At 26.2% G+C, this 14,787-nt stretch overlaps 1 protein-coding gene across 1 annotated transcript in view; it reads left to right on the forward strand.

Annotated features, from left to right (window-relative positions):
- Positions 1-10,032: 10,032 nt before the first annotated feature.
- LOC117170839 (homeobox protein MSH-D-like) overlaps positions 10,033-14,787 on the forward strand; it is a 17,391-nt gene continuing 12,636 nt past the window's right edge. The window contains exons 1-2 of the mRNA XM_033357883.1: positions 10,033-10,441; positions 13,039-13,194. Coding sequence (XP_033213774.1) covers positions 10,033-10,441; positions 13,039-13,194 — 565 coding nt within the window. The remainder of the gene's footprint in view (positions 10,442-13,038; positions 13,195-14,787) is intronic.

The raw sequence follows: 14,787 nt of genomic DNA on the forward strand, positions 1-14,787 counted from the left end.
ATTTTTTTGTTTTGAATATTCTCAGTGACGTTTATAACAAATGTTTTGTCCATCAAAGTGTATTAATCCGCTTACGAAAGAAATGTATTATTTGAATTTTCTTCTTCTCCTATAGCTCCAAAAAAATGGAATTTTAAGATTGAAATTTGCAGGACTTTTTATTTACTAAGATTCAATACATATATGGTGTCAATAAAGGCTCCATACATGTGGGAACAATTTATTACATGCTTCCACCTCTAGGCCCTTTTTAAGTTTTCAAATTTAAATGACTTCATTTTTCTTTACAAAAAAATACTTTCATTGAAAGGACAAATTTGCAGTATTAAGTAACATTGTAAACAATTGTTTGTTTAGACTTGATTGAAATAATCCCAAGTTTACATAAATCTGCTTTGATGACACAACGTAATCGAATGTATGAACACGTGTTTTGGTCCACGGCTAATCCCTTTATCCTTTGTGGTGTCAGCACCAAACGATTTAGAGGAAATCCGATAGCCATGATTAAATACGTTTATTAAAAACCACTTACGATGCTCTTATGAATGTTTTAGGAAAGAGACTCTGGACCGCAGGGGATGCTGGTAAGATGGGGTACCCGGGCCTTTGTTTCCTTGGGAACTGGCTCACCTGTCTAATATCTGGCGCCTTCCTAAGTAAATGATCCAGGCAAAAACGGAGTATATTTGTATACATGTAAATGATACAAAATGATAACAAATATTATAATAATAATATTAATGAACAATTATTTTTTACACATACATTGTATTTAAAATAATATTTAAAATCCCATTCCAGACATTATACAACTTGTCGGGATATTATTATACCATCAGTCTCCCATAACCAAAAATTATTTTTTTTAAATCGTTTTGGTTGTAACTTTCAATTCTGCCACATTTTATAATGTCTACTATGTTTTTTAATTTAATAACTAAATTTCTATTGGGTGCTTTATCAAAAATTAATAACACTTTTTTCCATTATTCATAAATTATTCAATCTACAATTTTGAAATATTTATAAATGGGGAAGACATACGGCTTTTATAACATTTGTGTTGATTCTCACTTTTCACACACACACACACACACACACACACACACACACACACACACACACACACACACACACACACACACACACACACACACACACACACACACACACACACACACACACACACACACACACACACACACACAAAATAAACTAAAAAGGTTAGACTCCACTCATGCTTTAAATTGAAGAATTCTGACTTCAATAAATTTCAGTAAACTCATTATTTTTACTGAAACCATTGAAACTAATATCAGAATTAAAAAAAATTAAAGCCTTTTTCTTTATTCAGAAAATATTAGTTACCCCTGGCCAGACCGTCATTTTTCTTGATAATTTCGAATTTTAACGGTTGAAATTTCAGAAAAATGTATGAAATGATTTTGAGTTGAAAACATTCCAATTCAAAATATTTTAAATAGAATTTTGAAAAAATGACTAAATTTTAAATTGTATGAAAAGGAATTGAACTTGTGTCATTTCTGAATGAAAGCGTTTGAAATTGGATAATTTAAAATTGAAAAAAATTTTAATTAGAAGCTTTCAAAATTCATAATCGTTAAACTTAAATGTTTAAATTTGGACAAATTCATTATCAGAAATTTGAAATGGTCTTATTTCTAGTTCACAGCGTTCAGAATTGAACAATTTTATTTTGAATTTAATAATCTCGAAAATTAAATATTTGAGATTAACATTTCAAAAGACTACAATTTCAAAGCGTTAAAAATTGAATATTTTCCGATTCCAACCCATACAAATTTGTATTACTTTAATTAAATTTAATCGTTTAGAAATTGAAATTTTTTAAATTTTCAGTTATTTTCAGCATTTACCAATAAAATTTAGAATTTTTAAATTAAAACCATTAAAAATTAAAGGAATTATTCAATTGTTCCATAGAAATTTTTTTCAACTGAGTTTGAAATGTCGACCATTTTGGACAAATTTTCAAATAAAAAATAACTTCAATATTGAATGCCTGGTTTTAAGATCTGCTCATTTTAAGGCTTGAATTTAAAACAATATTTTTTTAATTCTACTTTTTTAAATTTTATTCTCGAGGTGCTTAATACAAAATTGTTCGCTTACAAATCTTTAAACTGAAAAGTGTGTAACCATAAAGTTTTTAATTTTGATACTATATGATTTCGATGAAATAAAGAAACCAGACAGTTTTGTGTGTTCAAAATTAAAAACAAATTATTTATAATATTTAAGTCTAAAAGTATTAAATTTGAACCTGACTGAATTGGTTGGATTTTGAAAAGTCTATGGAGTATACATTTTTTTATTTTTAAATATTTGCCATTTAAAATTACTTTTGATTTTGAACGTTTTCAAAGAATAATTTAATTTTAAAGCTTTACAATTGAACATTTCTTCATTGTGGGCGGAGAAAATGAAGTTGAATTTATTTTTTGAATTCCGAAATGTATGTCTACTCAATTTTCGCATTAAATCATATTTGCTTAAACATAACGAAAATTCAATTAGAGAAGACTTTACTTTAAAATATTCAAGTTAGTTTTCTATTACATCTCCTCCCTAATGCAATTCTCTAAATTAAAAAATTTTAGTTTAAAGGTTTTTAATTTTGAAAGCCTCTGTTTAAAATTTTTCTATTTAAAATCATCCAATTGTAAAATACAATTGTAAAAATTTGTAAATTTCAAATATCATATTTTCAAACTAAATACTGCAAAATAAAATTTTTTAAATCATTTAAATATTTGTTGATGCATATAAATAATAGTAAATTCACAATAATGTACGCCAAATCATTTTTCTTATGAGTAAGCCACTGTACAGTTGTTATTTTGATAACAAATATTATTTATGTTGTTGAATATTGACAACTCATCGAAAGTTGAAATATTTGTTTGCTCAGGAGAGAGATTTCAGTGCTTAATATTATGTAAAAGGACCAGATGTTATTTTATAATAGACTAGAGTCTCCCAATAATTTTGGATAACCAGAACACCCTATTTCAGGTGCTTGATGGATCATTTCAATCGTAGGGTGTGAAAAACCACTTGGATGCACTATATTTCAATCTAATTGCCACATTTGGTCAATAAGAACCCCAAAATGTGAAAAATTAGTTCTGAAACGATATAAAATGAGATATAAACGACAAAAACATTTTAGATACTAAAATTTTTTTAAAATTGAAAAATTCTATTATTATAATTAATTTTTCTTTCTCATGGAGGGAGACATATTGACATAAATTCCCAAATATACTTTTTTTCACATATTTCGAACAGCCATCCAAATTTTTTTTTATTAAGTTTAGACGTTTAAAACAAAAATGTTACCTTGATTATATGAGAAGAACTTTTTTGATATTTGAAATAGGACAATACGATGTCTAGCCAATTTTTTCGCGTTTTCGAATAACATCGATCGACCTATTGTTGGAACTTTTATAACATTTACTAGTGTCAATTAATAATGTTTTAAGAAAATAGTATATTCTGCTTACAAATATGAGAAACAAGCTTTTGATATTAAAAATACAACAAAACTAAATGTAGCGTATTTGTTTGCGCTCTCGGGACGCTTTGATCGATCAATTGAAACATTTAGGACTTACCAGTAACGACTTGTGAAGTTTTAAACAAATTTCAGTATTCTGTTTATATGAGAAAAAATTTGTTTATTTCAGGAAATAGGAATATTACAATGCTGTATCGGACATGTTTGTTTGTGTTTTCGAGATACGTATAATAACCTAGTGATGCACCTTCGATGACCCTCTCATGATCGAGCAATAACAATTTATAAATTTAAAAAATATATTTTTTATTTTGTTGATGTGAGGAAACCTTGGTTAATATTGAGAATACAATAATATTTATATATTTGTTCGCGCAGTCGAGACGACGCGATTGTCAAATTGAAGAATCTTTCATGATCTACAATAAACCAAAAATATCGTTTTAAAATTATGTAAAAAAAATTTTAATTGCTTATGTGAAGAGTTTTTTTTAAATTTTGAATATAATAGTATTGCATTTGATGTAATTTTTTGCGTTTTCGAGACGCGTGGAATGACATATTAACAAACTTTTGACGGCCGTTCTTGAATAAATAATAGCAACTTGGAATGTTTAAAAAAAAGTTTACGTTACATACATGAAGAAATCTTGAAAAATATTGAAAGTATCCATTGTTTTTTTTAATAAAGATGTTTGGTAATCGATTCCCTCCAATTCATTCGTTTTTGGGAAAACGAAATTCTCTATTATTTTTTTTAAATCGATCATCATTAACCCGTGTCCTTGGGCTTTTCAAAAAAATCTAACATGGAATTTTAAATAAAAAAGCTTAGTTATCGAAAAAAAAGGTAAAAAGAAGTACTTTACCTATTTAGTTTAAAAGTCATTTTTTTCAGTTTGCAAATTCAACCATTTTGTCAAAATTTGTCTTTTTTGACTGAAAATTAATCTCGTTTCGATTGAAAATTCACTGTTTTTGTAGAAAAGTACTGGGTAACAAATTCATCTATCCTCTAAATAAATTGACTTTTTGGCATAAATTAAAATTTTATTAATTAAGCAAAGATAAAAATATTCCGTCACATATAAGTCAAAGTTCTAGTTTTTAAATAATCGAAGAATTACAATTTTTCAACCTTTTCACTACATTATTTAAATTGAAATAATTATTCATGAAAACTAAAACTTGCTCAAAAAGATTAGATCAAAGAATAAAGAAAAAAAAAGATTTAAAAAAAATTTCAGTTGAAATAATTTATTTTCAATCAAGAAAAAGGGAATTTTCAACAAAATAGTTCAATATTTAACCGAAGTAATGAATTTTCTATAATAAAATTGAATCTTAACAAAAAGTGTAATAATTGTTATTTCCGCACAAAAATGTTTTAATTTTCAATCCAAAACAATTCAAATAAACAAAAAACTAAGAATTTCTAACAAGTTATTTGAGTCCATAACCAAAACAGACTAATTTTCGAACCAAAAAGAATAATTTTAGACAAAAAAAGTTAAATTTATAACTGAAAAATATGGATTTTCTACAAAAACAATTAAATTTTCAACCCGAATAAGACAAGAAGGAAATTTTAAAATAAAAAATTTTAATTTTTAACAAAAACAAAATAGGTATATTTTCAATAAGAAAAATCAATTTGTACAAATAAAAATGAATTTTGAAAAAAATAGTTAAATTCTTGAGCAAATAAATCAATTTTTAATCCAAAAGATCAATTTCCCACCAAAAAAAGGACAAATTTTCAACAAAGTAGTTAAGTTTGCAACCAAACAGATGTAAGTTCAAATAAAAAGATTAAATGTTTATCAAAAAAGATACATTTTCGAAAAAAAATAGTTAAATTTCCAGTTAAAGAAATAAATTTCGAATAATAAGAAAACAATTTTCAATGAAAGGAATCATTTTTAAACAAATTGTACATTTTTAAAGGAATTGTCAACTTAAGTTAAAATAAATCTGAAAATAACATAGAATATTTATATTTTTAGTTAAAAAAATTCATAAAAAAATGAATTTTTAAGAAAATAGTTACATTTTTATGCAAAGAAATTAATTTGTTACTAATATAATAAATTTTCCACCCCCCCCCCCCAATATTTAACCCAATGGTTGAACTTGTAACCCAAAAGATAAATTTTCTACCAACTGAAATACCAATTTTGAACAAAATGGTTAATTTTTTAAGGAAAGAAGTTAATTTTTAACCCAACAAACGAATTTTCTACCAGAAAAGAAAAATTTTCAACAAAATGGTTGAATTTTCTACTGCAAACCGAACAATTTTCAAACAAGAAGATTCAAGGTCTATAAAAAAAGTTACATTTTCGACAAAAAAATGAAATAATTAAATTTTTATTTAAAAAAATTCATTTTCAACAAAAAGAGACGAATTTTTAACAAAATTATAGTTCAATTTTTAACAAAGAAATTAATTGTATACTAAAATAATTAAGCTTCAACCAAGAAAAATGAATTCTGTAAACCAACAGTTGCATTTTCAACCTAAAAAAGATAAATTTTAACGAAATAGAAGAATTTTCAACAAAACAGTGAAAGTTCCATCCAAACAGATGAACTTTCAACCAAGAATATTGAATTTCTATTAAAAAAATGTTATCCAAAAAGGGAGCAGTACAATTTTCAGTTAAAAATTAACTTTGAATACAAAAAAATCATTTTGAATCAAAGAGATAAATTTTCCTTAATAAATTATTAATTTGAACAAAATACATACATTTTCGAACCAAATTTTGAATTTTTAAAGAAATTTCAAACCTAGTAGTTAAATTTTCAAACAAGGAAACTAATTTTCATCCAAGAAAGTGAATTTTTAAGTAAAGAATATAAATGTCAAACCAAGCACGTAATAGTTGAAGTTTCAGTCGAAAAAATTAATTTTCAACAAAATAGTAACATTTTCAAGTAAAAAAATGAATTTTGATCTAAAATAATAATGTAACGTTTTCAAATCACATCAGATTCTCTGTAAAATCTGTAATAAAGGTTGGAAAATAAACCAAGTTTTTTTTCTTAAGAATTTTGGTAGAGAAATCGACTTTGTTACTTTGTAGGTTGGAAAGTTCCACTGTTTGGTTGTAAATGCACGTGCCTCTAATTTTCTCTCAAAAAGAACATATTCTGTCGCCAAGAGAATGATTAAAAATGCACTTAGTCTGTAATTTTTCAATATGCAATAGAATTTTTTAAAATAAAAATAGTGAGAAATTAATATTTAACATAGTCTTTTAAAATTAGAGATACTTCGCTTGTACTCATGCATTCAGCATTAAATGTGAAAATGGTCCAGTTGGGATCGATCTCAGGTGGAAAATATATTGGGGTTCGTGCTAAGGTGTTTTGTGGTATTTTTCACGTCGTTCACGCGCCGGGAATGGAAGAGGCGTTTATCCATTGCCATAACCATTTGGGGGTTGAAAGTACGATCCATCAGTTTTCTGACAGCCCCGACTTAGGGGTAAAAATAGGGCGGTTACTATCAGAAAAGCATGCGCTTCCAGAACCAATAGAAGGCTTTTTTATCACTCCAAGCTTTCAAGTTTCCACAAGGGGGTCCTTATTGCCAAAGAGAAATGTTGCGCAAATCCAATCTTTATATATTTTATATTAGATCGCTTATCAGAACCAGGGGGGGGGGGGTGTCCCAAAAAATTGGGTTCACTGGAGGTAGATGACTTCGGATTGTTTGGATTACCCTGAATTAGCTCTATATACAGAATTATTCTGGATTACCTACAATTACTTAAGATTGTACAGGAATACTCTGGATTATATAAAATTATAGCAGAAAACGATTGTTTTTAACAAAATTCTTAAATTTTTAACCAATTAGATGAATTTCTAGCAAACCGAAAAAGCCCAATTTCCAACAAAATAGATGACTTTTCAAACAGAAAGCTTACTTTTTAACTAATTGTTTAATTTTTAACAAACTTCTTTAATTTTGAACAAATTACATTAATTTTTTATCAAATAGTGGAGTTTTTAAACGAAAACTTTTTAACCAAAAACATCAATTTTCCAACGTACAGTTAAGTTTTTACCGAATGGTAAATCTTCATCTGGAATATTTAAATTTCCAGTAATTTGTTTAGAAATATATTTAAACAAGTATCCTGTTTGTTAAAAAGTCAACTGTTTTGTTAAAAATTTGTCTTTTCCATTTCAAAATTGATATTTCTGGTGGAAATTCATTTTTTCTTTTTTGCTTTAAAAATTCATTTTTTATCTGAATATTTAATTTTTCATTGCAAATTTATCTATTTTAGTTGAAAATACAACTATATGGTTGAAAGTTTTTTTTCGGAAAAAAAATATTCTTGGTAAAAATTTATGTTTTTAATTGCCGAAAGACTGAAATTTTCTCTTTTTACATCTAGGAAAACAGACGTTTTCAGAGAAGAATGCTTTTAATTGATATTTTCACTACTATATGAAAAATTCCTGAACTTTTGTTGAAAATTAAAGAATTTTGTTAAAAGGTATAATTTTTGTTGTTAATGGGTTTCTTTGGTTGTTTTTAACTGAAAGATTAGATATTCCATTTTTGGTGGAAATTATCGAACTGTTCATTTTTCTTTTTTATTTAAAAAATCAAATAGTTGCTCAAAATGAATATATTTGGTTAAAAATTCGTCTTTTTAGGGTGAAAATAATTCTTCTTGTTTGAAAAATCAAATATTCGGTTTAAAATTCATCTATTTGGTTAAAATTAAACAATTTTGTTTGAAAAGTATCCATTTTAGTCAAAAAGTCACCTTTTTAAAATTCGTATTTGTAGTAGAAAATTCAACTATTCTGTGGAAAATTGTTTTCTTTTTTTATTGAAAATAAAGTTTCTCACTTAAATTGTAACTCTTCTAATTTTAGTGGAAAATTGATCTTTTTTAGTTTAAAGTTGAAATTGTATTGTTGAAAATATATCTTTTTAATGTAATTCAATATAATTCGTTGTAAGTTCATGAATGTTGTTGAAAATTCGTCTTTTTGAGTAGAAAATATTTCTTCCTATTTATAAATTTAATTCTTGTTTGAAAAGTTAATTTTTGTTTGAAAATTCATGTATTTTGTAAAAAATGCCTATTTTTTGAAGTCTTTTGAAAAATTTAAGAAATTTAAATTAGATTAAAATATAAATTAAAAATCCTATTTCACGTCCAATAATCAAATTGATGCAAACTCCTGTTAAAAAACCGCAATGAACAAATAAAAACAAAAAACAAAAAAAATCCTATTGTAATCTGAAAAATGAAAAAAAGTAATAATAATAATTTTCGGACAAAAATAAAAAAGAGGAAAGAAAAATGAGAAGGCGGCCAACCACATCCACTTCCTTCTTTTTTTCTTTCTTTCGTCTTTTTTATTTTTATTATCATCAAATTGCAATAAAATAACATTCAAAATACAAATAAAAAAATAAATAAAATTGTATTAGCAACTTTTCGCTTCTCGTACAGTATACCCTTATCAAGTTAAGAAAAACTTAATTGGTAGAAATTGATAGCACCCATGAGCACAGGTGCTCTCTCTTTGATACCTGGGAATCGAATGAGCTTATCGAATGAGTCTTTTTTTTAGTCGATAATTGATCTTATCGCTTGAAAATTCTTTTTTTTTTTAAATTAATTTTTTTACCTAGAAATTAAACTATTCCATTTTTTATTGTGAATTTGAATTTTTTATGTGAAAAATCAACTATTTGGTTAAAAAGTATGTTTTTTTATTGTTAAAAAATTAATTCTCTGGATTAAAAGTGTATGTTTTTGGTTTTTGTTGAAAAGCAATCCTTTTTGGTTGCAAATTCGGTGTAATCTACAATAATCTTTTGTAATTTAGTGTACTTCTATACATATAGCTAATTCAAGGTAATCCAAATAATCCGGCGTAATCGAACTCTCCTGGACCGAATTTTTGGAGGAATTTTTAGTTTTTTCTCTCTCGTTCATTAACACGAAATACATTTTTCTGGGTTTTCCCAGTTAGGTGTGAAGAATAAAGAGTTCCATTCTTCCCACCTTTGGAGGACGTCTCTGCAGCCAGGAGTTGATGGTGGGGATTCTGTGGGGGTGGTCCTTCCTGATAACAGACACGTGCCACCTGTCATCGTTTAGAAGTAGTTGCTTTTGGCCTCTTAAGAGGGGATTAAGCAAGGATCAGTCGTTGATGGTGAACGATACGAGAAGTGTTCAAAGCCAAACCGGAAGAGCTTACTAAAAACTTCCAAAAAATATTACTCAAATTTATTTTTTATTACAAAAAAATAAAAATATTGGACCAAATTAAATCAAAAAGTGGATAGAATTTACTTCAGAGCGTAATTTAAAATTATCATAAAATGACTTCATCACTTGAGCACTGTTTTCTGCAATTCAAATCCTTCAGGCACAAAAACCGGAAATAGAGAATTATGGTTTATTTTGTGTAAAAAAATGGCTAAATTGATCGTGACATCAAAAATGGAAATTTGGAAGGATCAGAATGAAGGTCACCAAATGATCCTTAATTTCCGGCAGAACATTGGTCATCAGGATGACAGCTTATCGAAAAGAAATGAAGAAAATCGGAATTTTCATCCGGAAACTTCGAGTTATGCGTCGGACTCGAGCAATGGAAGTGAACAAATTTTTAGAAGCACGGGGAGTGATTTGAGAAAAGTTTCTCCTGTAGTGAATAGTGTGTTTTCGATAGACAGTATTTTGGGAAAAGAGGAAACTAAGAAGGATGAAGTTTTTTCGGAAAAAGAGGGTCTTAGGAAGATAGAACATAATTTTGAGGAAAGGGAGGATCAGGACGAAGGACAATTTTTGAAGTCGATGACTATTCCGGCAGCTCATCCTGGTAAGTGAAAATATTTATTTTTGGTCGAATTCATTATCATTTCCAAATATATATTTAAAAGCTTTAAAATAATGATCTTTTGAGTAAGAAATCTTTATTAATTCATTATATTAATATTTTGTCTCTAAATTAACGTTTTGACTAAAAATTCCAATAAAATCATTGGAAATATAGTGGTAGAAGTAGATTCTTAATTTGTTATCAGGTTAAACATTTTAATTCTATAACAAATAAATGGGTCTAAACCAAAAAGCTGGTAATATTATTTTCTTAAAATATTATATACATCGGTTTCAAAGAGTAATTTTGTTGCAAATTATTTATACTTTACTAATAAAGAATTAAAAAATCTACTTCCTACCTGCAAAACACTTGATTGGTAGATTGATTTTAATCCAGACTAAAAATATTTTTTTAAATGATAACATTTATTTTCCACATCTTCGCACTCAGTAAAACAAAATTTATTTGCAACAAATGATCATGATTTTATAATATTTTGCAACATACAAATTATGTATGAATTTTTTATCCTAATAAATAAACATAAAAATAACGATATATTTGATTTTTTAATCAAATTAATCTGTGAAATTAATTTGGAATGTCAAAATATGAAGATCTTAATAATTATGCTCTGAATAGATGGCCGGTGCATGTTTGCAAAAGGCGGGGATCTGCCGGTCATAAAACCAAAATTTCAGAAATTTAAGTTAGATTAAATTCAAAACCCTATTTAACGTTTATTAATTAAGTTTATGTATAGAATTCCTGAAAATAAAACCAAGAATCCAACAACCAAATTTGAACATAAAACATAAAAACATCCTTTAAAAAACCTTTGGACAAAAATAAAAAAGTGCCTTCTCACTTTTCTTTCCTCTTTTTTATTTTTGTTTAAGGGTTTCATTAGGACATTTTTTTAAAGGGGATTTTTTTTAAATTACAGTAGGAACATTTTGTGCTGGGTGCCCAAATTGGGTCCTAAATCTATTGAAAATCCATAGGAATCTTTGAAAATACCCTAAAATAATTCAAATACTTTTATTTTATTGAAACATTGAAATAAAGGAGGTTTTTTTCCAACAAAACTAAAAAATAAATGTTTACAAGCTTATGCTTCTGTCCGACTAAAGATCTTATTTTCAGAAAATCAGAAAGCGCATCAAAAAAACAATCGATATGTTCTGCCAAAATGAATAGCTGTTTAACTTACTATGGACTGGTCAATAATAATTATCGAAAGTTCGTCAACCGGTCAATGAACGCGTCTTGAAGACGCGAATAATGACAACAATTACAATAGTCCTATATTTCTAATTTTCAAAAAATCTTCATAAAAAGAAAGTAAATAATTTTGTTATGAAATTTAAAACATACATGCCTCTAGTCTCCTAATAGAAACAATTTTCTTCTCACATAAAAAAATATACAAATTTTTTCGAAATTTCATAAATCGGTACTGATGATGAGTCATAAAAAGTTCATCCATAGGTCAATTGATGTGGCTCAATGACCCGAACAAATATACACAAGATATCGTTTTGCTGTATTTTGAATATCGAAAAAGTTTTTCTCATATAAATAAAGTATTTTCTATTTAAAATCTCTAAACTAAAAAAAACTCTAATATTTTGTTAAGTACTTTTAATTTATTGAAATTTATTAAAAAATGAAAATTAGAAAATCATATTTTGTAGGAAAATCGTCTATATAATTTGTGGCAAAGCATTTTATTATTTGGCTAAAAATGTAAATATCATGTTGAAAATTTTTTTTTGTTTTGAAAATTAATGTTGTTAATTGAAATTTGAACTATTCAGTTCCTGGTTAACTGATATTTTTTAGTTAAACATTCAATTATTTTTCTAATAAAAAATTAATTACTCCATTTTTTGTAAAAATTGTTAGGCGTTATGTTTATATTGGTTCGTTTATTGAAATATCAACTGTTTTTTATTTAAAATTGAAATATTTTTTGGTTGAAATATCAGCTATTAGTTGCTTGGGTGAAAATTCATTTTTTAGTTCAAAGTGGTTGAAAAGTTCAATTGCTTTGTTAAATTTTTTTTAGAGATTCACCACTTCACTTTAAAATTCTTTATTTTTTGTTGAAAATTAATACTTTTGTGGAAAATTTAACTATTTTTTTTTAAATTCTTTTTTTAATTAATTTTTTTTTTGTAGAAAACTGATCATCCTGGTTAAAAAATAAACTTTTTTATTAAAAATTAAGTGACTTCGTTAAAATGTAAGCTACCTTATGAAAATTAATTTTTGTTTGTTTGAGATCCAACGTTCTAGTTGAAAATGAATTTTTTAAATTTAAAATCAAAGGTAAATATCGCTAGTTCAGCTATACATTATTATCTTGAAAAACTCTATTTTTTATTAGTATTTAAACATAATTTTAAGTTTTTATATACATACATTTTTTATGTACATGATGATGTTAATTTAGGAAACAGAACGAAAACAAGAATTATTTATGTATTGAATCCGAAAATTGATATATTTTTAATTATAATAACACAAAATTGTATTCATTTTGTGCAATAATTCGTAAAAATATGTTTAAAATATACAATAAATTTCAGGAATCATTGGTGGATTTTACACTGCAGGAGGTCCTTGTCCAGAAGGAATTTTAGCTGATACTTCCGGATATTCGGCAGCATCTTTAGCATCGGCATCACTTCTTTATGGTGGTTGGGTTGTACCTTCAAAACCTGGTCAACTTTTTGGTTTACAAGGTAAAAAATCAATATTAATCTTGAATTTTTTATTTTAACCAATCACCCCAGGCGAAGATCCCCCAGAATTCAGTAGAAAAATATATATTTTTAAATATTCTATTCAGAACTTGTCTATTGATTCTCAGATTTTGAAAAAAATAGGAAGTTGACCAAATCATTTTTTATCCCTAAAAATATATTGTACTGATTAATTTGTTTGTCAATGGAAGAATTTATTTTTAGTAAAGAAATTTTTAATTGATTTTATTAATTTTAAGGGTTTTCAAATAACTTTCAAGATGATATGATATTCTTTAAAAATCCAAGGAATTTTTAAGAGCCTTAGAAAGTTTCAAATTTTGTGGAACGGTTGAAAGACTTTGAAATATTTTAGGATATTTTAAAAGATTCCAAGTAATTTTTAATAGATTTCAATAATTTGAAAGTATTCTGAAGCATTAAAAATATTTTCAGGTATTTTTAACACTCCCAAGGATGCGAATCATTTCAAGAGATTTGAAAATATTTGCATTTGGTTTTAAGGAATTTCTTTGAATTTCGAAAGATTTGGAACAATTTTATAGGAATTTTAAAAGCTCTCTACGTATTTTAATAAATTTTTCAGGTTTTCAGGAGATATTACCAAGATTTATAGAATTTCACCGGATTTTATAATATTATAGTGGATAAAAAAATGTATTCACAATAATTAAGGTATTTCGTAGGGTTTTACCATTTTAAAATCTTTCAAGGTGATACCAAAGATATTGAAGATTTTTAAAGACTGAGATATTTTAAAAGATTCTAAAGATTTTTTAATCAATTTTATTCATTTGAGGGACTTAAAAAGAATTTTGAAGTTTTCAGGGTATTTTAGATATTCCACATAATTCTTAAGAGCTTTAAAAAACTGCAAGGGATTTAAAAGAATGTACAAGGATTTCTAGAATCTTACGAAAATTTTAGTGGATGGCAATAATTTCAAGTGTTTTCAAAGAATTTGAGAGATCTTAGGGTATTTAAAAAAATTCAGAGAAATTTTCAAGAGTTTTAAAAAGTTTCAAGGGATTTCAAATCATTTTAAAGGATTTAAAATATTTTAGGATATTTCAAAAGTTTGAAAGGATTTTTCAATTATTTCAATATGCCTAGATATTTTTATGTGCTTTCAAAAGTTTTGGGTTACAAATTCAAGTACTCGTAATTTGTAGTATATTCGCCTTTTTTGGCTTGAAAATTAAACATTTGAATCTGATCCTTTTTCTCTGTTGACTGATAAAAAATGTGAATTAAAATGTAACTCTTTTGTTGAAAGTTCCTCTTCTTGGTTTGAACATTGCAATTAATTTTACGATTTGACTAATTTTTTCAAAAATTATTTTTGGTTTTGTTTAATTCAACTATTTTTCATAACAAAAAAAATTATTTATTGAAGATTTCTTACTTTCGTTGAATATTTAACTATTTTGTTGCACATTATTTATTTTCTTAATTGAAAATGAATTTTTCAAATGAAAATTTTAATTTTGCTATTTTTGGATAATCATTTTGAGTTGAAATCTTATTGATTTGATTGAATATTAATGCATTTCACGTATTGCTTACGTGATT

Source organism: Belonocnema kinseyi, chromosome 4, assembly GCF_010883055.1.
Source record: "Belonocnema kinseyi isolate 2016_QV_RU_SX_M_011 chromosome 4, B_treatae_v1, whole genome shotgun sequence".
Lineage (NCBI taxonomy): Eukaryota > Metazoa > Arthropoda > Insecta > Hymenoptera > Cynipidae > Belonocnema > Belonocnema kinseyi.